The sequence below is a fragment of the Oncorhynchus mykiss genome, chromosome 27, assembly GCF_013265735.2.
Source record: "Oncorhynchus mykiss isolate Arlee chromosome 27, USDA_OmykA_1.1, whole genome shotgun sequence".
Lineage (NCBI taxonomy): Eukaryota > Metazoa > Chordata > Actinopteri > Salmoniformes > Salmonidae > Oncorhynchus > Oncorhynchus mykiss.
The window spans coordinates 8,987,098-9,013,396 of NC_048591.1; the positions used below are offsets into that span (position 1 = coordinate 8,987,098).

General features: G+C 44.4%; 1 protein-coding gene across 2 annotated transcripts in view; it reads left to right on the plus strand.

The window, feature by feature from the left end:
- LOC110507061 (latent-transforming growth factor beta-binding protein 4) overlaps window positions 1–26,299 on the plus strand; it is a 74,703-nt gene that overhangs the window by 28,692 nt on the left and 19,712 nt on the right. The window contains exons 6-11 of one of the 2 annotated variants that reach the window (XM_036965105.1): window positions 6,305–6,541; window positions 10,526–10,815; window positions 16,032–16,134; window positions 18,160–18,222; window positions 21,835–21,957; window positions 24,713–24,889. In XM_036965105.1, coding sequence (XP_036821000.1) covers window positions 6,305–6,541; window positions 10,526–10,815; window positions 16,032–16,134; window positions 18,160–18,222; window positions 21,835–21,957; window positions 24,713–24,889 — 993 coding nt within the window. The remainder of the gene's footprint in view (window positions 1–6,304; window positions 6,542–10,525; window positions 10,816–16,031; window positions 16,135–18,159; window positions 18,223–21,834; window positions 21,958–24,712; window positions 24,890–26,299) is intronic. The other variant, XM_036965106.1, reaches the window with a different exon arrangement.

Sequence of the window (26,299 nt, forward strand, 5' to 3'; positions counted from 1 at the left end):
GAAAGTGCTCGGTGATGAGCTTGATGCTCCTTTCCGATAAATATCGAGGGTCTTATTCTGGTGACATGATGATGACGCTTGGCTGTCGTTTGACAAATAAAAATGATCTCGTTCTTTTGTCCATAATAATCTCATCATGTAGGCTATACGTGCGCTCTAGCCAACAGCGTGCAGTAGAGTAGAGTAGAGTTGAAAATGCACAGAAACTCTTAACTTTTTCTTTGTTTAAGTACTTGGGAATTTAACTGCAAAATGTATTTTTACGTGCACTATGTCATCACGTACAGCCTTTTATCTGCAAAAAGTACATTTGATGGAAACACATCTCTGGTGGGAAAATGTGCATATTGTTTTCAATGCGGATTTTAGAATATTATCATTCAAATCTGTCGCCTATTCGATGGAAACCTAGCTAATGTAAATAGCCAGGGTAGGATTTGATTAACTGTTCAGCAGTCTTATGACTTGGGGGTAGAAACTGTTCAGAAGCCTTTTGTTCCCAGACTTGGCGCGCCGGTACCGCTTGCCGTGTGGTAGCAGAGAAAACTGTCTATGACTTGTTTGGCTGGAGTCTTTGGCAATTTCTAGGGCCTTCCTCTGACACCACCTGGTATAGAGGTCCTGGATGGCAGGAAGTTTGGCCCCAGTGGTGTACTGGGCTGTACCCACTACCCTCTGTAGCTCCTTGCGGTCGAATGCCCGGCAGTTACCATACCAAGCGGTGATGCAGTCAGTGAAGATGCTCTCAATGGTGCAGCTGTAGAACTTTTTGAGGATCTGAGGGCCGATGCCAAATCCTTTCAGCCTCCTGAGGTGGAAGAGTCGTTGTTGTGCCCTCTTCACAACTGTGTGTGTGTGTGTGGACCATGATAGGTCCTTTGTGATGTGGACACTGAGGAACTTGAAGCTCTCGACCCACTCTACTACAGCCCCGTGGATGTGAATGAGGGCGTGTTCGGCCTCTCCATTTCCTGTAGTCCACGATAAGCTCCTTTAACTTGCTGATGTTGAGGGAGAGGCTTTTGTCCTAGCACCACAATAGCCAGGCCTCTGACCTCCCTATAGGCTGTCTCGTCGTCTGTGATCAATCTGGCCTACTATCGTTGTGTCATTGGCAAACTTAACGATGGTCTCGGAGTCGTGCGTGCTGTAGGCATGTTTCCCAATGTAGGCCTATGTCTACAGTCAACTTTGAACATTGCATTCATTCATAATAACCCAGACTTGGTAAGCTTTAAATAGCTGCCAACCCAGTTGTTTGTTTTCCCATCACCTGAGTAATGAGTAATAGCCCATATCTTGTATAAACGGGCTCAGGGAAAGTCACCTCCCCTTTTGTCCGCTTACCACACGTCTGGTTTATAGGCTTGTTCCTAGACTGAATGATGTCAGCGCGAAGTCACACTTCCGTACAAACAAGACCCCCCCCCCCCCCCCTCCATGCACACATACCATGTTAGTGGCCGGTAACATGTCAGGTGGGGTAGCATGAAACAGACAGACCAGGAACAATGGTCTCATTCTCCTCTAGCACCATGCATGTTAAAATAGACAGACAGTAGACAGTGCTCCACTGTACACTTGTGTAAATTACACTATTGTTTTGTCTTGCCATACTTACAGTATAGTCTCTCTCTCTCTGGTCCTATTGGCTATGACCCAGTCGATGCCCTCTATCACAGACATGAAAAAAAATGCCTGGTCAGGCAGAAGTGGCCAACAGAGCCCAAAATATCTCTGTCTCGGTGCATATTTAACCTTTCAAAGAGAGACCAAACTGCCCAGCTATTCAAAGCGAGGTGCTATGGCAAAGTTGATCTGGGGTGGTTTGGGATAACTGCCATTATGATTAGTTTTATTGTTGCAGTTGGACCTCGTGATCTCATGCTGATTGCCAGCTGCACTGAGGCAAACTAGATGAAACACTACAGTGAGTCTAGTTGCAAGTAAGCTTTTCATTGTACCGTGTACACTACGCTGTTGTCACAAATTACTAAGGTGGGTGGAATCAGGCGCAGAGAGCAGGTTTCAATTATTAGACAGTTTATTCTCCGGCGCACAAAACAACGGTCAACCCAACACACAGGGTGAATAATCCAAAGCAGGACCAAAATAGTCCGGAGAATAAAACTCATGAACACCACCAAATAACAGGAATACAAAAACAATCCCGCACAAAACAAGGGCGGGACAACCTACTAAATATAAGGACGCTAATTAAACTAAAATACACACAAGACAAAACCAACAGACAAACGAAAAAGGGATCAGTAGTGGCTAGTAGGACGGTGACGACGACCGCCGAGCACCGCCCGAACAGGCAGGGGAGCCAACTTCGGCGGAAGTCGTGACAGCTGTGTCCTTTGTGTATGATGAATAAACTTTGATTTGATTCCAAATTGCCAACTGCTTTTTTTGAGTCAAGTTGCGTTGCTGGTATTAATTCTGCGTTCACCTGATAATTACTCTTCAGCTTTCTGCTGTAATGTATCTTCCTCGCCCACACTGAGGAGTATTCGGGGTTGACCTACTAAGGGTACAGGCCGGGTGTGCATGAGGACATCATGGGTTAAGCATCTCTGTTCAGGATGTGGAAACTATGGCCGGCTGAACCTTCCTTCTCATGCATGCAAATAGGGAGCCCAAATGGCATGTTTCTTTGAGTTGCCTCAAAACATCTCCCTGTACACACACACACACACACACACACACACACACACACTTTATTATTCTTTCCAGGGAGGGCTAATGTGGTCAGCCTTGAAGTACATACAGCATCCTCCAAGGCCTAGCTGTAAAACCTGGGGAGACAGGAAGTGATTTCACGGGGTTCCACTGGTGTCCCACCATCATTTAGACAAGTAATGTGCCTCTAAACACCAATTAAACAGCCTCTGGTGATAATTTAAGCTCTACATGGTGTGATAAACCTGTTGTTCCACACTGGCCTGAGAGATGTACTGCATTACATGGATATGAGTGCAGTGAAAGGGAAGTGATCTTCTTTGAGAAGAGAGGGCTGACGTTGTGGGTCTCATGGAGGGCCTGAGAGGAATTGAGTAGCTGCTCACATCACTGTTTTTCATGGGAGGCACCTGCACCTTTGTCTGGTTACCCATCCACACTGCTCTGGCCAAACGCCACACTCACTAACATTTCTTCTCCACAATGAATCAGGTTTGCTCCCAACGACTTCTCGAATGCGAGCACATTCAAACCGTTCTGGTTGGTCCCAGAAACCGATGGGTTGGACCAGAGCTGGTCTACATGAATCAGGAATCACGTCATTTTGACATCAGCACAAACGACATCTAGGATGGTAGGTTCAGACTCATGGGTGGAGCGATTGATAGAGCAGCGGAATTGAATTCAGGATGAGTCGCCAGGCAACCTGCACCCTCCCCTCTCTCTTTCTGTCTTTCTCTCACTCTGTCTTTCTGCCTCTCTCGTTACCCATTCTGTCCCTCGCTCTGCCTGTCTTGTTTTGTCTGTTCTTCCTCTCTCTTTCTCTCTCTCGCTCTCTCTTTTGCTCTCTCGCTCTCTCTTTCGCTCTCTCTCTCTTTCGCTCTCTCTCTCTCTCGTTCGCCCTCTTTCTCTCTCTCTTTCGCTCTCTTTCTCTCTTTCGCTCTCTTTCTTTCACTCTCTCTCTCTCTCTCTTTCTGTCTTTCTTGATCTCTCTCTCTCTCTGTCTATCTTGATCTCTCTATACCTAATTTCTCCTCTCCCTGTGTAAAATCTGGTGGATGGTCCGTTGCATCTGGAGGGACGCACACATCTGACATCTGTCACCTTCTCAGTTTGCATACTGCACATGACCTCATCACCACGGCTACGCCACAGCGGGGAATACACACACTGATACACTGCATATGCTCAACTCATGATTTCTCCACCGGAAACCTACTCCACACAGCAGAACGCTGCTGCTCTAGCCCTGGAAGCAGGACACAGGCTCTCTGCGATATGAACCTAGAGAACTCCTAAGCCACTGTACTGTAAATTCCTCTTGTAAAAAGCCTTTTCCTGACAAAAACACCAACCTTTTTCCCTGTTCCTCGCCATGGCCTCTGGAACAATGGGCAAGAGTATGACAGAAACTGAGAAAAGAGACCTGTACGGTAGTTACCCCGATGCTGACACGCTCACTGGAGCCCAGAGGACTTCGTATTCAGACGGAAAATCAATTCTGTGCCACCCCTAGGGAAAGGAAGAACACTCAAAATGATGGATCAGTGTGTACTTTGGACAGCCTTCAGCTGCCGTCGTCTTTCCAGGTTCCGAAAGGCTCTGGGAAAGGTGAAGGCCTATAATCAGTGTGACTGTCGGGACCTCATACAGTCCAATAGTTGTGTTTTACAGTATCCTCTCCAAACCACTCTGATGAGATGTTCACCTCAGAGGAAACAGCTTTAGCTGAACCCTCTGTCTTGATTGCAGGCTCATTTGAGTGGTAAATTACCACAGAACACAAATGCAAAGAGTGTACTCTTAAGGATCTAACACTTTTTTTTCAATTTTGGCCTAAAATTATATATTCAAATCTAACTTCCTGAAGCTGAGTCAAGGATATGCATGTTCTTGATACCATTTGAAAGAAAACACTTTGAAGTTTGTGGAAATGTGAAATTAATGTAGGATAATATAACACATTAGATCGGGTAAAAGATAATACAAAGAAAAAAACATGCGTTTTCTATATTTGTTTTCTCCATCATCAAGACTTAGGAGTCTAGGTGCAATTTAGATTTTGGCCACTAGATGGCAGCAGTCCATGTGCAAAGTTTTAGACTGATCCAATGAACCTTTGCATTACTGTTCAAAATGTTGTATCAAGTCTGCCCAAGTGTGCCTAATTGTTTTTTAAAATAAATGTTCAGGTACAAAACTGTGCACTCTCCTCAAACATTAGCGTGGTATTATTTCACTGTAATAGCTACTGTATATTGGACAGTGCCGTTAGATTAAGAAGAATTTAAGCTTTCTGCCAAAATTAAACATGTCCTGGGAAATGTTCTTGTTACTTACAACGTCATGCTAATCACATTAGCGCACGTTAGCTCAACCGTCCCGTGGGGTACCCACCGATCCTGTAGAGGTTTAAGAGAGAGCAGATTTGTGTTCTACCCAGTGACAATATGAAATCGAAAGTCACACAAGTAGGTTCATCAGTGCATTCATATTTGTCTCTTTCTCTCTCGCTCGCTCGCTCACTTGCTCACTCTCTTTCTCCTCCCCTCACTCTCTCACCCCTCCCTCCCTCTGTCATACTGCGTCAGATATTGTTTACTTACGAGGTTGAGTTGATCCTTCTGGCCCAGTGTATGATGGACAGACAGTTGGCCAAGGAGATGCATAATGGACTGATTATAGATGCTGGAAAGATAATTCTGTTCAGCTAACTGCCAGGCATCTCTCTCTTTCTCTCTCTCTCTCTCTCTCTCTCTCTCTCTCTCTCTCTCTCTCTCTCTCTCTCTTTCTATCTGTCTCTGTCTCTCTCTCTCTGTCTCTCTCTGTCTCTCTCTCTCTCTCTCTGTCTCTCTCTGTCTCTCTCTCTCTCTCTCTCTCTGTCTCTCTCTCTGTCTCTCTCTCTCTTTCTCTCTCTGTCTCTGTCTCTCTCTCTGTCTCTCTCTGTCTCTCTCTCTCTCTCTCTCTGTCTCTCTCTCACTCTCTCTCTCTCTCTCTCTCTCTCTAGCTGCAGTGCCATGGTCAATTCATTTCCATGGACTTGGGTATGGGCCAGGGGCCAAGTTTTCCAACGTTGTTATTATTATTATGAGCATTAATACAGCACCGCCATGTGATATGGAAAGCATGTGGTGGTGGACAGAGTAAGCAGAGGCATGGTTTTCATCAGAGTGCTGCTTGTCTTCACTTGTTTTCCATTCATTGTGATAAAAACGGGGGAAACATTGTGTGCTCTGTTGTTTTTGAATTGCATTGTTTACAGTGTGTCCAAACTATCTACCAATTGTACGTGTCACAAGGACACGTGTTGGATGTTTTCCCTTGTTTTCTTGGTTGGCCAGGTGGGCGTAAAAGTGTTCGACCCCGCCCTTTGTTTTGTAATGGGATCTGAATCGTGAGTTTGTGCTGTTACATTTGAACGGCAACAGGCAGGAACTCTTGGCCCTAATGGTAACTGAACCATGGAAATCACTACAGGACATCAAACAATATGGTTATTGTTTCTCTCAGTGCCGGAGTTCAATTTCGGTTGTCTTGGACTCCATGTTTCTCCCTCACTGCGGTCAGAGTTTACAGAGCCATTCTGTTTCCCTCCCTCCCTCCTCTGTTTCTCCTCCAGTCCTGTGCCCCATGTTGTGTCAGAACGGAGGGGTCTGCATCCAGAAGGACCGCTGCCTCTGCCCGCCAACCTTCACCGGCAAGTTCTGCCACATCCCCGTGGCCACGCCCTCCACCAATGACATTGAGAAGCCTCCGCGCAGCCCCTCGGTGCTGGCCAGTCAGCAGCTGCTGTCCCAGTCGGAGTACATTCTCCCCCTGCAGAGCCAGCAGCAGAGCCACAGTCAGCCCAGCGGTGGTAAGTGTGACAAGGCCGGCCTCGTTGGTGGGAGTGGTGGGATCTGAATGGAGATGAGAAAATGTATACGTTAGACAAAAATCTTCAAAGCAAAGTCCAATGTCTCTAGTGAAGGAGCCTCTCCACGACAGTAAGATTTGGATAAAAACGTCAAGTAGAATTCTAGAATGAGCACCACGACAGCTAATTCTCTGCATATTGATGGACTGATTCTGAAATGAAAGAAAACAGCGTTTTTTTTTTTATTTGCCTGATAATGCATGACAAATGGTGATGACATCTGACATTTAGTCATCTGTGGCTTTGGCTTTGAATGTGCAAAAATGGTCACCTAAGGTTCACACGTCCACACAGTTACATAAAGTGTGTCTTTCCTGTAGATGAATTACTTGTCAAACTGCACCGTGTGTGCTGCGCTAAAGATGACAGTTATACATGACTGTTTTCCCTTGGCCAGTGCTCAACACTTGAATTGTACCTATTGGTGCCAATCGGTAATACGCCTTGATACACGGACAGAAATTCCTCTAGGTCTCTGAGACATTCACAATCACTCATTTCCCATTGTTTTGACATCATTACAATGCACATTGAGAACACTCCGATTCGGCTACTTACGAATACTTGCTCTCACTGACTTTCCAAATGTGAATCTTTGGATGTTATGACAGCCAGATGTTTCTGACCAAATTGAATCAGTCGACATACAGTACACTCTCAGATGGTGAAGTATATTTGTACAACATGAAGAAAAGCCCAACACTGACGTTTCCCTGCATGGCGGTATTGAGACCCTGGAAAATGCACGTCATCATATTTGCCAATCGCAACAAACTACGCAGTCGGTGAAATCTGAAGCTTTAACAGTTACACTGCAGTTACAGATGGCACTTGTTTCAGGACACAGTATGGTTAGTAATCTGCTGCTGCCTTTGAAGATGTTGTCATAAGAATGTGACCCTGAGCGCATGTGTATTTATCCATGCTCTATAAAGCTCAATGACATCAGTGTGACTTGTTTTCGCTCCAAGGGGGGGGGGGGCTGGTGAAACACAACCAAAAGTTAATGACATTGAAATCTAAGCAGTATGCTGAGCTCATACTAACAAATGAAATGTCAGGGTCAGTTATGTTGACGAGCTGCTTCTAAAAGTCCACGCTCGATTCCAGGACTGGGAGTGGAGATCTGAGGGCTTACACACTGAGGAGGCCTACGTCGAAGTGGGGGTCTTAGACTTAGCTGACCTGCCAATATAGTACCACAGTATGAGTCATAATACCCATAAAGCCTAGCGGTCCAACAAGGAAATGGTTCCAATCATTTTTTTCACCATTCATTTTTCCCATAGGGGATTTTAGAAACACTTAAAGTAAGGGCTGTGTTTAGTGTAGGCTTACCCTGGCGTGAGGTTTTGATAACTGTGTAAATCTCTCCAGGACAAGGTGACTTTTATCAATATATTCACCTGTATTTTACCCCCCCAAAAATGAAAGGCTAATTAGCTACTAATGTGGCTATCGTGAAGAACAACAAATGCCATAATGATCTGGACGAGACTGACGAATCGAGACAAAGGTAAGGATCTCTGGATGAACTATTAATGATCTAATGTTAGCTAAATTTAGTGATGAATAAATTGGCTACTTTTCTTTAAATTGACCATTCTGTGAACTCTCTTGTGCAAGTTTTAAATTGGCACAATACCTGCTAGCAATGGTGTCAGCTGGAGAAGATGTGGAGGAGCTTGCAGGGATTTTGTAGTCTTGCATGATGTCTACTTTAATGCGAATTAGCATTTTCAAATATATTGATGTCACCTTGTCCGAGAGAGATTTACATGGTTATCAAACGTCACGCTAGGGAACGCCTTCACAAAACAAATTAATAGTGGAAAAACTATTAGAATAATTTCCCTGTTTGATTGCTAGGTATTATGGGTATTTTGATACCTACACTGTGGGGCTCTATTCTGTAGTGTTTATCATAAAACGTCTTTGTCCATGCACATCTCGCAAATCCACTTATATCAGCAATATACTATACCTCTTTCTGATGGCAATTTTGCTACACTGATTTTTGTTCTAGTGCAGCCAGGACGCTTACATTCTATTTCCTTGGCAACTTGTGATGCAATTTAGCATCACAACCACAGTTTGACAACCATCAATTGTACCACCACTTAGGGCTATGCAGCCTGTGGTGAACATCATTCAGTCATTTCCTCTCTTCGCTTTAGGAGGAGGTTTTGAATGTTCAGTTCATCTCCTTGCAGCTAAACGGCTAACATTTCATGCGTGAACCTTGTGAGGTCACCTTTTATTTTTTTTGCGTGAAAAACAGACAAAGGACGAGACCTCTGTTGTGCTGTTAGGACCAGTTGTGAGGACGAGATCGGCCATTGCTGCAACACTGGCCCGTATGACACAGCCAGACAGTGTGAAGTAGTGAACAGGCAATTGAAAACGGGAATGAGAACCACAGTGTGAAGTAGTGAACAGGCAATTAAAAACGGGAATGAGAACCTACGTAGTACATTTTGTCACAACTCAAGTGGGGTGTAGACAAGCAGCGAGTAAATTCCAAATTGCCTCAGAGTTAGTCTATGAACGGTTATGGGGATACCCTGCAGGGGTGAGACAATGGGATTGCTTGTTAACCACAGAGAACTGACGCCTGAGGCATGTTTGGATCCAATTGAGCCTTCTAAAATCCACAGCACGATCATAGAGCAAAAGACCCGTTTGCACTCTCATTGTTTTGGGGCAAATGAAAACACAGTCCAAACTGCATCTGTAAATGAAACATTGTGTTGGTTGCATATCTCCAGGGCCCTCGTGTAAACGGTTGCGTAAAGCCCCGAATAGTAAACCAGGTGCTATGGGCCTGATATTACGGATGGGTAGGAAGCGAAGGCTCCCAAGGTCCTGGGTCTTGATTTTAATGAGCCTTGTTCTCCACTTTCTCGTTTTTTTCAGCCTAGAACAAATCGTGCACAACCGTTCCTTTAGCATAAACAGATCTGGGACATTCAGTCACCCAGAGTTAACTGATTATCTCCTTGCCTTTTTACTCTGTAAATAAAGAAAAGGTTGCGGTATGAGTCAGGGTCGGGCCTTCCGCTCAGTCTGGGCCTCTTGGCAGTGTGGTAGTGATACTGTGGGGGAAACGTTGTGACAGCGTTTCACTCCAGTCTCTAAACGATATGAGGCTGCTATCATGACTCGCAGTAATAGCATGTCTTAGGAGAACAACCACTCCATTTTCAGACATACAGGGGCGTGGATACCCCACGCACACTTACGATCTGCTGTAGTAACAGGGGTTCACACTAGCTTCCTAACAAATTACATTTTTATATTTTTTATTTCATTACAGGTAGGCCAGTTGAGAACAAGTTCTCATTTTACAACTGCAACCTGGCCAAGATAAAACACTAAAGACCACCATTCAATATTTACCTTTGAATTTCAACCACATCAAAGACCGTGTCACGCACCAAAGGCACCTCACATACATGGCAGCTCCCATTCATATCCACTTTCTTAGTTAGGCCGTCAGCACAAAAATGCAAAGTCAATCATTCAGCGGGTGGTAAATGTGAACGACCAGGACAGCATTCAAGTGAGAGGTCCATCATAGGATGACCTCTGACCTCTGAGACTTTGTGGAGTCAGCAATGTTTGCTAATGCTAACCCCCACTAGCTAACCCCTAACCCCCTCCCAAGAGGCACAGTGGTCTAAGGCACTGCATCTCAGTGCTAGAGGCGTCACTACAGACCCTGGTTCGATTCCAGGATGTATCACAACCACCGTGATTGGGAGTCCTATAGGGCGGCGCACAATTGGCCCAGCATCGTCCGGGTTTGACCGGGGTAGGCCGTCATTGTAAATAAGAATTTGTTCTTAACTGACTTGCCTAGTTAAATAAAGCTTGAATAAAATTATCTATTAAACCCCCACTCCTCTCTCTCTCTCCCCCCAGCATCTGGTTCATCCATGGTGAAGGTGCGGGTGCAGCACCCACCAGAGGCCAGCGTGAAGATCCACCAGGTGCTGAAGGTGGGCTATGGGCCAGGCACGGTTAGGGAGCGGTCGGAGACGGTCACCTGGTCAGCAGGCCTCTCGGGGGCCAGCACCAGTGTTCTGCCAGGGGAGAGGGCCGCAGCCACACCACCTAAACCCAGAGTCCAGGCCCAGACCCTCCACGGTAACTCCACCAACACAGAATCTTCTGTGTTCAAGTACTGCTTCAGGGAGGTCCGCAACGGCCAGGTGAGACTTCGCAGAGGAATTTCTTCTACTATTGATACCTACAGATATCTGCCAAAATAAAGGAAACACTTGAGTAAATGAGGGAAACAAATTATATTGCAAGCAGGTGCTTTCACACAGTTGTGGAATTAACATCTCATCATGCTTAGGGTCATGTGCAGTGAGGGGAAAAAGGTATTTGATCCCCTGCTGGTTTTGTACGTTTGCCCACTGACAAAGAAATAATCAGTTTATAATTTTAATGGTGGGTTTATTTGAACAGTGAGAGACAGAATAACAACAAAAAAATCCAGAAAACGCACGTCAAAAATGTTATAAATTGATTTGCATTTTAATGAGGGAAATAAGTATTTGACCCCTCTGCAAAACATGAGTTAGTACTTGGTGGCAAAACCCTTGTTGGCAATCACAGAGGTCAGTCATTTCTTGTAGTTGGCCACCAGGTTTGCACACATCTCAGGAGGGATTTTGTCCCACTCCTCTTTGTAGATCTTCTCCAAGTCATTAAGGTTTCGAGGCTGATTTTTGGTAACTCGAACCTTCAGCTCCCTCCACAGATTTTCTATGGGATTAAGGTCTGGAGACTGGCTAGGCTACTCCAGGACCTTAATGTGCTTCTTCTTGAGCCACTCCTTTGTTGCCTTGGCCGTGTGTTTTGTGTCATTGTCATGCTGGAATACCCATCCACGACCCATTTTCAATGCCCTGGCTGAGGGAAGGAGGTACTCACCCAAGATTTGACGGTACATGGCCCCGTCCATCGTCCCTTTGATGCGGTGAAGTTGTCCTGTCTCCTTAGCAGAAAAACACCCCCAAAGCATAATGTTGCCACCTCCGTGTTTGACGGTGGGGATGGTGTTCTACCAATAGTGTGTTACCAATTGTTTTCTTGGTGACTATGGTCCCAGCTGCCTTGAGATCTTTGACAAGATCCTCACATGTAGTTCTGGGCTGATTCCTCACCGTTCTCATGATCACTGACTTCAGGCGCCGACAGAGATGGCCGCCTCGCTTCGCGTTCCTAGGAAACTATGCAGTTTTTTGTTTTTTTACGCATTATTTCTTACATTAGTACCCCAGGTCATCTTAGGTTTCATTACATACAGTCGAGAAGAACTACTGAATATAAGAGCAGCGTCAACTCACCATCAGTACGACCAAGAATGACTTTCGCGAAGCGGATCCTGTGTTCTGCCTTTCACCCAGGACAACGGAATGGATCCCAGCCAGCGACCCAAAAAAAACGACTTCGTAAAAGAGGGAAACGTAGAGGTCTTCTGGTCAGACTCCGGAGATGGGCACATCGTGCACCACTCCCCAGTATACTTCTCGCCAATGTCCAGTCTCTTGACAACAAGGTTGATGAAATCCGAGCAAGGGTAGCATTCCAGAGGGACATCAGAGACTGTAACGTTCTTTGCTTCACGGAAACATGGCTCACTTGAGAGACGCTATCGGAGTCGGTGCAGCCAGCTGGTTTCTCCACGCATCGCGCCGACAGAAACAAACATCTTTCTGGTAAGAAGAGGGCGGGGGCGTATGCCTTATGGCTAACGAGACGTGGTGTGGTCACAAAAGCATACAGGAACTCAAGTCCTTCTGTTCACCTGATTTAGAATTCCTCACAATCAAATGTCGACCGCATTATCTACCAAGGGAATTCTCTTCGATTATAATCACAGCCGTATATATTCCCCCCCAAGCAGACACATCGATGGCTCTGAACAAACTTTATTTGGCTCTTTGCAAACTGGAATCCATACATCCTGAGGCTGCATTCATTGTAGCTGGGGATTTTAACAAGGCTAATCTGAAAACAAGACTCCCTAAATTGTATCAGCATATCGATTGCGCAACCAGGGCTGGCAAAACCTTGGATCACTGCTATTCTAACTTCCGCGACGCATATAAGGCCCTGCCCCGCCCTCCTTTCGGAAAAGCTGACCACGACTCCATTTTGTTGATCCCTGCCTACAGACAGAAACTAAAACAAGAAGCTCCCACGCTGAGGTCTGTTCAACGCTGGTCTGACCAATCTGATTCCACACTCCAAGACTGCTTCCATCACGTGGACTGGGATATGTTTCGTATTGCGTCAGACAACAACATTGACGAATACACTGATTCGGTGTGCGAGTTCATTAGAACGTGCGTTGAAGATGTCGTTCCCATAGCAACGATTAAAACACTCCCAAACCAGAAACCGTGGATTGATGGCAGCATTCGCGTGAATCTGAAAGCGTGAACCACTGCTTTTAATCAGGGCAAGGTGACCGGAAACATGACCGAATACAAACAGTGTAGCTATTCCCTCCGCAAGGCAATCAAACAAGCTAAGCGTCAGTATAGAGACAAAGTAGAATCTCAATTCAACGGCTCACACACAAGAGGTATGTGGCAGGGTCTACAGTCAATCACGGATTACAAAAAGAAAACCAGCCCCGTCACGGACCAGGATGTCTTGCTCCCAGGCAGACTAAATAACTTTTTTGCCCGCTTTGAGGACAATACAGTGCCACTGACACGGCCTGCAACCAAAACATGCGGCCTCTCCTTCACTGCAGCCGAGGTGAGTAAAACATTTGAACGTGTTAACCCTCGCAGGGCTGCAGGCCCAGACGGCATCCCCAGCCGCGCCCTCAGAGCATGTGCAGACCAGCTGGCTGGTGTGTTTACGGACATATTCAATCAATCCCTATCCCAGTCTGCTGTTCCCCCATGCTTCAAGAGGGCCACCATTGTTCCTGTTCCCAAGAAAGCTAAGGTAACTGAGCTAAACGACTACCGCCCGTAGCACTCACTTCCGTCATCATGAAGTGCTTTGAGAGACTAGTCAAGGACCATATCACCTCCACCCTACCTGACACCCTAGACCCACTCCAATTTGCTTACCGCCCAAATAGGTCCACAGACAATGCAATCTCAACCACACTGCACACTGCCCTAACCCATCTGGACAAGAGGAATACCTATGTGAGAATGCTGTTCATCGACTACAGCTCGGCATTTAGCACCATAGTACCCTCCAAGCTCGTCATCAAGCTCGAGACCCTGGGTCTCGACCCCGCCCTGTGCAACTGGGTACTGGACTTCCTGACGGGCCGCCCCCAGGTGGTGAGGGTAGGCAACAACATCTCCACCCCGCTGATCCTCAACACTGGGGCCCCACAAGGGTGCGTTCTGAGCCCTCTCCTGTACTCCCTGTTCACCCACGACTGTGTGGCCACGCACGCCTCCAAATCAATCATCAAGTTTGCGGACGACACAACAGTGGTAGGCTTGATTACCAACAACGACGAGACGGCCTACAGGGAGGAGGTGAGGGCCCTCGGAGTGTGGTGTCAGGAAAATAACCTCACACTCAACGTCAACAAAACTAAGGAGATGATTGTGGACTTCAGGAAACAGCAGAGGGAACACCCCCCTATCCACATCGATGGAACAGTAGTGGAGAGGGTAGCAAGTTTTAAGTTCCTCGGCATACACATCACAGACAAACTGAATTGGTCCACCCACACAGACAGCATCGTGAAGAAGGCGCATTAGCGCCTCTTCAACCTCAGGAGGCTGAAGAAATTTGGCTTGTCACCAAAAGCACTCACAAACTTCTACAGATGCACAATCGAGAGCATCCTGGCGGGCTGTATCACCGCCTGGTACGGCAACTGCTCCGCCCACAACCGTAAGGCTCTCCAGAGGGTAGTGAGGTCTGCACAACGCATCACCGGGGGCAAACTACCTGCCCTCCAGGACACCTACACCACCCGATGTTACAGGAAGGCCATAAAGATCATCAAGGACAACAACCACCCGAGCCACTGCCTGTTCACCCCGCTATCATCCAGAAGGCGAGGTCAGTACAGGTGCATCAAAGCTGGGACCGAGAGACTGAAAAACAGCTTCTATCTCAAGGCCATCAGACTGTTAAACAGCCACCACTAACATTGAGTGGCTGCTGCCAACACACTGACTGACTCAACTCCAGCCACTTTAATAATGGGAATTGATGTAAAATATATCACTAGCCACTTTAAACAACGCTACCTAATATAATGTTTGCATACCCTACATTATTAATCTCATATGTATACGTATATACTCTACTCTATATCATCTACTGCATCTTTATGTAATACATGTATCACTAGCCACTTTAACTATGCCACTTTGTTTACATACTCATCTCATATGTATATACTGTACTCGATACCATCTACTGTATCTTGCCTATGCCGCTCTGTACCATCACTCATTCATATATCTTTATGTACATATTCTTTATCCCCTTACACTTGTGTGTATAAGACAGTAGTTTTGGAATTGTTAGTTAGATTACTTGTTGGTTATTACTGCATTGTCGGAACTAGAAGCACAAGCATTTCGCTACACTCGCATTAACATCTGTTAACCATGTGTATGTGACAAATAAAATTTGATTTGATTTGATTTGACATTGCAACTCCACAAGGTGAGATCTTGCATGGAGCCCCAGGCCGAGGGAGATTCACAGATATTTTGTGTTTCTTCCATTTGCGAATAATCGCACCAACTGTTGTCACCTTCTCACCAAGCTGCTTGGCGATGGTCTTGTAGCCCATTCCAGCCTTGTGTAGGTCTACAATTTTGTCCCTGACATCCTTGGAGAGCTCTTTGCTCTTGGCCCCAGTGGAGAGTTTGGAATCTGATTGATTGATTGCTTCTGTGGACAGGTGTGTTTTATACAGGTAACAAACTTTCTGATTGAGAGGGGGTCAAGTACTTATTTCCCTCATTAAAATGCAAATCAATTTATAACATTTTTGACATGCGTTTTTCTGGATTTGTTTGTTGTTATTCTGTCTCTCACTGTTCAAATAACCTACCATTAAAATTATAGACTGATAATTTCTTTGTCAGTGGGCAAACGTACAAAATCAGCAGGGGATCAAATATTTTTTCCCTCACTGTATAAAATGCTGGGCCCAGTTGCCCATTATTTTTGGCTACCATGGCTAGAAGGTGCATTAAAGCTGTTCCGGTGCCTCATGGTGGCCCAACATCCTATTAAGACACTTTATGTTGGTGTTTCCTTTATTTTGGCAGTTACCTGTATATATGTCATATGCATCAAGTGATGTAGCTAGGTCTTAAGCAATCCAATAGAAATGGGTGGCATCTCTCATTGTGGTTGTGCCAGTTTAAATCCAATGCTCTTTTCTTCTCCTCTACCCCCTCAGTGCATCTCACCTCTCCCAGGACTCAGGAGTCAGGACACCTGCTGCCGAGGGATTGGATTGGCCTGGGGCATCAACGAGTGTGTCCTATGTCCCCCTAACACAGGTAAAAGACTCCCCCCACTCTAGTACTCACCTGTCTGACTTTGCTCTTTTGTCCGTGTCCCTCTTCTCTTCCTCCACGCTTGTACTCTCCTCTCAGTCTTTCTATCACCAAGTGGGTTCATTCTTTATCTCCCATTTCTTGCGTAGATGCCCCCCCCCCCCCCCCCCCCCACACACACACCTTCTGTCCCCTTTGTGTACCTACCCCTCATCTCAAAGCCAATCATTGAATACCAGAAACAAATGGGGAGGTCACTGCTGATTAGCAATCCCAGGTGCAACAATAACAAATTAGTTACACCTGTATTACACTGATCATATGTACTTTGTTTTTTGTTTATGTATACATGTGTATAGCTGATGGAATGTATTGTAGATGACACCTGTACCATGTTTGTATTTTGTATTATTGCAGAGTGACACTTAAATACATTTTTCGAAAACGTATGTCCCATGCTACAGTCTAGTGGCTAGCCTACCAGCTTGTTCTTGTTAATCTCACCTTCACTACTTTATTCACATTGACTCTGGTTTTTCAAATGACAGGGATGCTGTAGATTGGAGTGGAATTCCTTTTAGAAACCTAAAACCAGATGGCCTTGCTCTGTTGTCTGATAATGAAATAAGAACTTCCGTAGTATCACATTATAAACCAGATATATACACAGCACATAAAGTTATGTTTTACTCCAGACCTGACTAACCTGACTGGAATGTACTTTTCTCTTAGCCATATTTGTCCATAAGTTGGCTTTACCCTCTCGCCTCCTAGACCATATCAACATCATGTCAAAAAGTAGTGAGCTAATGTTTCTGTTTTCAACTTCTTTCATCACCGCTAATCATTTTAACAGGAACCCAGACAGTCATTATTATTTTTTAGGTAACTCTAATCAGCCATGCCAGTGAAAGAATGTACTTACTTGTAATTACTTGCAAGCAAAGCCCAGAAATCAACATGGTCTTGTTTGTATCTGCTCCTTTTAGACTAACAGGGAATTCATACTATTCCACAGTATTATTGTTGCTATCAGTAATGGACATATTATGTAATAGATTAACTCCATGCTTAGCCGGAGCCAGTAAGAAATCTATAGCATTATGTCGGGTCATTGATCAATACAGAAATAAATCACCGGGCTGTTTTTCTCTCTGTTCAACAGTCTGGAGAATATCATGGTTTTCCTCATTTAGATTTAGACTACAATGAAAACCTCATCAATTGCGACGTCTCCCTCCTTGCAAACAACTTCCTTAAACATTCCCATAAATAAATGGTTGATACCGAACAATGGAGGCCTTGTCCAAAACTCTGGCCAGGGATCACGGTCGTTTGAAGCACTAAGTACTTTAAACTTTCCATTTCCTTTGAGGAATGTCCTTTGAATCTTTCCTCAGCGACCTCAAGTCACTTCACAACTTCCCACTTGTCTCCCAAACCTGTAAAGGTCCTCCGAATAGAGCTTTGTTGGATGTGAGAGGAGAGACAGCTGGGAGGGAGATTGTTAGCAGACTGGTGACCAGTATTATGTGATTTAGGCTGCCAACAGTCCAGCAAACAATTGGGAGTAACGTAGCTAGCTAGCTCGCTGGAGATGGGGTTGTTAGCCATTGTTAGAAGAGGGGGTTTTCCACTCTAGACTGACGGTGAGTCGTCATGCTCGTATGGTAAAAACCCTTTATTTGTTTCGCTTGGTTTAATTGGCCCAGAACACTCCGGTGTATCCCATGGCTCCTATACGCTTGGCTCTCTCTCTCTCTGGTGCTACATGCTGCTCGTCTTCCATGGTGGGTTCAGGGACTGTATATACAGTACACACAGATTGAGCACTAAAATAATCTGAAATCTCGTCCAGGCTCTGCAGGAGAAACATAGGCAAGAAAAGATTGACCCATCAGTCTGGTTGTAGACACAGCTATTGGCACTACATGACTAGGTATCCCCTTTCCCTTTACATCAGTAGGGCTCACATAGGGTCTCTCGAGTATTGCTGTTTAATCATCATTATGTGAATTGCCTTTTCAGGAAATGGAGTCGATGGGAGCTGTCCGGCTGGATTTGAGAGGATCAACGGCACCCAGTGTGTTGGTTAGTTCCATCTGTAGAATGATGGTGGTCGTCTACAATCTTAGAAAAACGGGTTCCAAAAAGGTTCTTCGGGTGTTCCCATACCTTTTTGGTTCCAGGTAGAAATATTTTGGGTTCCATGTTGAACCCTCTGTGGAAGGGGTTCTACCTGGAACCAAAAGGGTTCTACCTGCAACCAAATAGGGTTCTTCAAAGGGTTCTCCTATAGGGACAGCCGAAGAACCCTTTTAGGTTCTAAATAGCACTTTTTATTCTAAGTGTACTTACATCCTATCTCGGCACTTTTAATCTCTTTGTCTCTGGAAACAGGAGAACTAACCGGAAGAGATGTGTGTTGAAATGTCACAACATTTTATTTGACAGTATTTAACCAATACCAGGTCAAATAGGTGTGGAAAAGAGAAGCATTGCAATGGTCCATCTTCGTAATATGGCGCCTCTCATTTTCATGTGATGTTTTGAGTGCATTAATGTACGATATCACTTCATCGAGTCAGCAGCTGTCTCTTTCGCTTGTCATATTCGATATAGACTCAGCTCACCCACACACACAAAGCTCTTTGAAGCAGCTCGTCATTCAACCCAGTCTTGTCACTTGGCCCAGAGATCTAGCGCTGAATAGTCTGAGGCGATCTACTCTGAAACCACGAGCCCTGCCTTGATTATCTGCCGCTATGGAAGGGCCGATTCATCCGTCTCTGTAGAGCCTGATAAGATATGAGAGGGATAGGAGAAAACAGAGCACTCATCTCCCCTGATGGTAACAAACAAATGCTATCATGCTGGCTATGAATCATTCAGGCCCGTTCAAAAACATGGGATGGCACTCAGATGGGAAATACCAATGGGGTTGCGCTCATTCATGGTGAATCTGCTATTTATCTGAGAGGGGCACATACCCAAAGGCAGGTCACTTTGACACATTGCCACTCATCCGTATGATCAAATGCATGTGCTGTAGTTCTAGTTGACCCACCTGTTCATGAATTGCATATTGTAAAAACATCACCTGTGATTCTTTAGAATAGGATTGGGGCTACTGGGATTATACACGCACATTAGTTAGCAGCTGAAGTAAATAGAGAGAGAAAAACCACATTGATCTGTAAGTTAATTTCGGTAACATAAAGGAGCCTCACTAAAATGCCTCAATGGATATACCTTTTACTGTTATTTGGCAGGAGGAACTTTTTCATTCCTGCATCTACATGGAGATATTTAACATAGAGTTGTAACTCCAATGGATTAGGTGCTGACCGGTGATGATGCAAACCATATTTGCAACATTGCCTTTGAATGTCTATTTGTAGCAAGAAGGTCTACAGTGAATTGGGGATGAATTCAATTCACTCCTACTACCCAACAGTTCAGTTCACTGCTATTACCCAACAGTTCAGTTCACTGCTATTACCCAACAGTTCAGTTCACTGCTATTACCCAACAGTTCAGTTCACTGCTATTACCCAACAGTTCAGTTCACTGCTATTACCCAACAGTTCAATTCACTGCTATTACCCAACAGTTCAGTTCACTGCTATTACCCAACAGTTCAGTTCACTGCTATTACCCAACAGTTCAGTTCACTGCTATTACCCAACAGTTCAGTTCACTGCTATTACCCAACAGTTCAGTTCACTGCTAATTACCCAACAGTTCAGTTCACTGCTATTACCCAACAGTTCAGTTCACTGCTATTACCCAACAGTTCAGTTCACTGCTATTACCCAACAGTTCAGTTCACTGCTATTACCCAACCTTTCAGTTCACTGCTATTACCCAACAGTTCAGTTCACTGCTATTACCCAACAGTTCAGTTCACTGCTATTACCCAACAGTTCAGTTCACTGCTATTACTCAACAGTTCAGTTCACTGCTAATTACCCAACAGTTCAGTTCACTGCTATTACCCAACAGTTCAGTTCACTGCTATTACCCAACAGTTCAGTTCACTGCTATTACCCAACAGTTCAGTTCACTGCTATTACCCAACAGTTCAGTTCACTGCTATTACCCAACAGTTCAGTTCACTGCTATTACCCAACAGTTCAGTTCACTGCTAATTACCCAACAGTTCAGTTCACTGCTAATTACCCAACAGTTCAGTTCACTGCTATTACCCAACAGTTCAGTTCACTGCTATTACCCAACAGTTCAGTTCACTGCTATTACCCAACAGTTCAGTTCACTGCTATTACCCAACAGTTCAGTTCACTGCTATTACCCAACAGTTCAGTTCACTGCTATTACCCAACAGTTCAGTTCACTGCTATTACCCAACATTTCAGTTCACTGCTAATTACCCAACAGTTCAGTTCACTGCTATTACCCAACAGTTCAGTTCACTGCTATTACCCAACAGTTCAGTTCACTGCTATTACCCAACAGTTCAGTTCACTGCTATTACCCAACCTTTCAGTTCACTGCTATTACCCGACAGTTCAGTTCACTGCTATCACCCAACCTTTCAGTTCACTGCTATTACTCAACAGTTCAGTTCACTGCTATTACTCAACAGTTCAGTTCACTGCTAATTACCCAACAGTTCAGTTCACTGCTATTACCCAACAGTTCAGTTCACTGCTATTACCCAACAGTTCAGTTCACTGCTATTACCCAACCTTTCAGTTCACTGCTATTACCCAACAGTTCAGTTCACTGCTATCACCCAACCTTTCAGTTCACTGCTATTACTCAACAGTTCAGTTCACTGCTATTACTCAACAGTTCAGTTCACTGCTAATTACCCAACAGTTCAGTTCACTGCTAATTACCCAACAGTTCAGTTCACTGCTATTACCCAACAGTTCAGTTCACTGCTAATTACCCAACAGTTCAGTTCACTGCTATTACTCAACAGTTCAGTTCACTGCTATTACCCAACAGTTCAGTTCACTGCTATTACCCAACAGTTCAGTGCACTGCTATTACCCAACAGTTCAGTTCACTGCTATTACACAACAGATGCAGTGTAAGTTAGGCCAGACGGTTGTATAACCTGACTGCTGGAAAAGCATTTCTCCAGGAAAAGCATGGAGCCAGATTGTATGAGACATAATGACAACACCAGGCCCCGTTGCATCACTCACTCAATCTCCCTAACTCCCTGAGAGTCACACCTCGTTGTCGTAAGCTGCTACCATATTGATGAGGACGGGGTTGGATAAACACTGAAATGTTTATGTTATGGTTTTCTTTTACACTCCCGTTGGATGTCGCCAGACTTTTTAGTGTTTCCAAGACAATGATGGCTATGGGGCTAGTTCTTCCAAGTTCTCAGCTAAACCTACAGTTTACTAAATGTATTTGTTTCACAGAGAATGAACTCTAAGCACAAATGTTTGTCATGTCTAGCCACCCTCATTGGGTTTCAAGTCAGTCACTGTTAATATCCCCAGAATATGAATGTCCTCTGTGACCAGGGCCTCCCCTGCAAGTACTGTACACAGTCTGTCACTCAGTCACTCAAGGTTCAGCTCTCATTATTAGTGGGGAGCCCTATTATCTCCCCGGCCTTCAGGAAGAGGGTACATGACAGTTTCCTGTCCATGGATCCTATGAATGGATGGATGGGGTTAGGGAATAGGGATGTGACCCTGGTGTTTCCCTTCCTAGATGTTAATGAGTGTTTGCAGCCAGGCTTCTGTGAGAACGGCAACTGTGTGAACACTCGAGGGAGCTACAGTTGTGTCTGCAGGCAAGGATACATACTGGACGCCTCTCACGGGATCTGTATCTGTAAGTAGCCTACAGGGCGCTCCGCTTGAAGGAGAGGAAGGGAATACTGTGCTCGCTGTGCCGCGGGGTCTGGAATGAGCAGGAATAACGCATGGCTGAGGTGCTATGGAGGTGAACTGTACAAAACACTATACACACAACTTCACATACAAAAACATATTGAGTAAAGAGACCAGGTAAAACAAAAAAATCTGTTTTTAAAGATAATTTCCTGCAATTCTACACATTTTGCCATGGCTTATGCTGTGTTTTATGCTATCTGAGTGACTCAAGCATTAAAACAAAATCAATGGGGGCCCCATGTCTTCACATTTTTGGGGAATTTTAAATCCTCCCCGGCCGTCTAGTTTTAATTTTGGTGATTGTTAGCTCTCAAAGATTATATTATAAAAAATATATACAGTACCAGTCAGACGTTTGGACACACCTACTCATTCAGGGGTTATTCTTTATTTTTACTATTTTCTACATTGTAGAATAATAGTGAAGACATCAAAACTATGAAATGACACTAATGGAATCATGTAGTAACCAGAAAATTGTTCAAGAAATATATTTTAGATTATTCAAAGTAGCCACCCTTTGCCTTGATGACAGCTTTGCACACTCTTGGCGTTCTCTCAACCAGCTTCATGAGGAATGCTTTTCCAACAGTCTTGAAGGAGTTCCCACATATGCTGAGGACTTGTTGGCTGTTTTTCCTTTACTCTGCGGTCCAACTCATCCCAAACCATCTCAATTGGTTTGAGGTTGGGTGATTCTGGAGGCCAGGTCATCTGATGTAGCACTCATCCCTCCCCTTCTTGGTCAAATAGCCCTTACACAGCCTGGAGGTGTGTTGGGTCATTGTCCTGTTGAAAACAAATGATAGTCCCACTATGTGCAAAGCAGATGGGATGGCGTATCGCTGCAGAATGCTGTGGTAGCCATGCTGGTTAAGTGTTCCCTGAATTCTAAATAAATCACAGACAGTGTCACCAGCAAAGCACCACCACACCTCCTCCTTCATGCTTCACGGTGGGAACCACACATTCAGAGATCATCCGTTCACCTACTCTGCAATTTGACCATGAAGGCCTGACTCACGCAATCTCCTCTGAATAGTTGATGTTGAGATGTGTCTGTTAATTGAACTCTGTGAAGCATTTATCTGGGCTGCAATTTCTGAGGCTGGTAACTAATTAACTTATCCTCTGCAGCAGAGGAAACTGAGGGTCTTCCTTTCCTCTGGCGGTCCTCATGAGAGCCAGTTTCACCATAGCGCTTCATGGATTTTGCGACTGCACTTGAAGAAACTTTTTTAAAGTTCTTGAAATATTCTGGATTGACTGACCTTCCTGACTTAAAGTAATGATGGACTGTCATTTCTCTTTGCTTATTTGAGCTGTTCTTGCCATATTATGGACTTGGTCTTTTAACAGATAGGGCTATCTTCTGGATACCAACCCTTCCTTGTCATAACACAACTGATTGGCTCAAACACATTAAGAAGGAACTTTTAACAAGGCTTTAACACCTGTTAATTGAAATGCATTCCAGGTGACTACCTCGTGAAGCCGGTTGAGAGAATGCCAAGAGTGTTCAAAGCTGTCATCAAGGCAAAGGGTGGCTACTTGCAAGAATCTCAAAAATCTCAAATATATTTTGATTTGTTTAACACTTTTTTGGTTACTACATTATTCCATATTTGTTATTTCATAGTTTTGATGTCTTCACTATTATTCTACGATGTAGAAAATAGTCAAAATAACAAAAAAACTTTTGACTGGTACTATATATAGCTCCATTATCATTTCTACATACTTTTTAAGTTTACACTGAAAATGTTGTCGTTACCAAAAATCATTTTCAATCTTTTGGAGTGGCGGAAACAATTGAGCAGCTAAATGAATATAGTGGAAACACTCTGTAGGACAGTAGACTACCTCATGCAATAAATATTTCCATTATCTTTATTCATGCTCTGATCCCAAAAATATTCAGTAGTACTTTACATTAACTGTGCTGTATTATGTCATACATAAAACATACATTACACATTTATACGCACATCATGAACATGACATTACAGCGCCTGAAGTTCTGTGACACTTGGCCTGCTTATTCTAACCAGCATTTTACGATGGTCAGTGCTTCTGAAATGCTGGTTGGCCTGTGATCCCTGTGTGTTGCCTTTGGATCTGACGCAGTTTGGATCTGCTTGTCTGTGGCCTGCCTTTATCCAGTCCGCCCCAACTCCTGGCTCTAACTGCTGGAAGCTGTCTGTTTTGTGTGCGTCGTTGACTCTGAGCGGTCATCTTTAAATAATGTGTTGCCAAACCGTTCATGGGAATGCTTTGAGCTTTTCTGTTTTCTTGCACTCTGGATCGATGGTTTAACAGCGATTTATTTCCGACGTTTCTTATTTTTTTCTGACTTCAGTTACTTCTGCAACTCATTGTCTGTCTTCAGTTGAATAGTTCTGTGTTTCTTAACCCGACTAAAGCAACAGAATGCCTACTGCTTTCTAAGCTAAGATCAAGTACCAGAGAATTGGGACACAAAAAGCATAGACGAAGAGTACACCATCGTTATATTTCAAGATAAATTGCCAATCAACAATCAGCATGTGTTGAGCCTGCATGTTGGGTTTTGTGTATTATTTTGCTTGAGGCCTTTTTGGAAATGAAGCTGTTTCTGTATGGCTATAATAAACGCTATCTTCTCTCTACCATTCTCCCATTGGCATGTCCTCACCCTGTCTTCCTCCTTGCAGCCCATAGGGTGATCTCGGAGGATAAGGACCAGTGCTATCGTATCCTGAACTCTGGCTCTGGCCGTGGTAGCTGCTCCGTGCCTATCCTTAGGGACATCACCAAGCAGATCTGCTGCTGCAGCCGCGTGGGCAAGGCCTGGGGAGAGAACTGTGAGAGGTGTCCCTACTTTGGATCAGGTGAGCATCCCTATTCTGATTCAAACCTCCAGATCATACTGGACCGGCATTGGATAATCAGAATGCAGCTAATGACCAGTGTTAACATCTGCCTTATGTCACAGTATGTACATTGATCAAAAAATACAAACGCAACATGTAAAGTGTTCGTCCCATGCCAGAAAATGTCCATACTCACAAAAAGCTTATTTCTCTCAAATGTTGTGCACAAATGTGTTTACATACCTGTTAGTGAGCATTTCTCCTTTGCCAAGATAATCCATCTACCTGACAGGTGTGTGATAGGAGAATTGTGTTCTCCAGGTACATCACTCAACTTAATTATATTACTCTCAGTCTGCAAACCAGAATTTGTAAGATCCTGGTCGAATGAAAACAGCCAGAGGCTCAGTCTACCACAGTGAAATGTTTATTCACGGGAACGTTCTGAAGTCAAGAATACAAATCAATAAATTTTATACTGGCTTCTCACGCCCACACGTACACACAAACATACGCACACACATACACACAAACATACGCACACACATAGTCACAAACATACGTACACACGTACACACAAACATACGCACACACATATACACATACACATAAACATACGCACACACATACACACAAACATACGTACACACAAACATACGCACACACATGTCCTGCTACGCACACACTGTCTGTCTCACTTCCCAGCCGACAGAGATAGTGACTTTGTCCTTGAGACGTACTCCATGTTCTCTCCCAAATCTCTAGTCAGGACGGCACCAAGCTCAGACAGTCTGTGTTTAAAATACCATAAAGACATATTGTCTTACCCTAAATCTGACTAGGACTACACATTTATTGATTATGATTTCATACATTCTAATCAATTCCATACAATTATATGTTTCAGGGCGGAATATTCTAATCATTCAATTAACAGACAATTCTCACCTATCAGTGTGATATATCAAGAAGCTGATTAAATAGCATGATCATTACACAGGTGCACCTTGTGTTTGGGGGCTATAAAAGACCTCTCTAAAATGTGCAGTTCACACAACACAATGCAACAGATGTCTCAAGTTTTGAGGGGATGTGTAATTGACATGCTGACTGCAGGAATGTGCACCAGAGGTGTTGCCAGATAATTTAATGTTCATTTCTTTACCATAAGCCGCCTCCAACGTTGATCGAGGGAATTTGTCAGTACGTCCAACAGGCCTCCCAACTGCAGACCACGTGTATGGTGTCATGTGGGCGAGCGGTTTGCTGATGTCAACGCCCCATGGTGGCGGTGGGGTTATGGTACGGGCAGGCATAAGCTACGGATGACAAACACAATTGCATTTTATCGATGGCAATTTAAATACACAGAGATACCGTGACGAGATCCTGAGACCCATTGTCGTGCCATTCATCTGCTGCCATCAC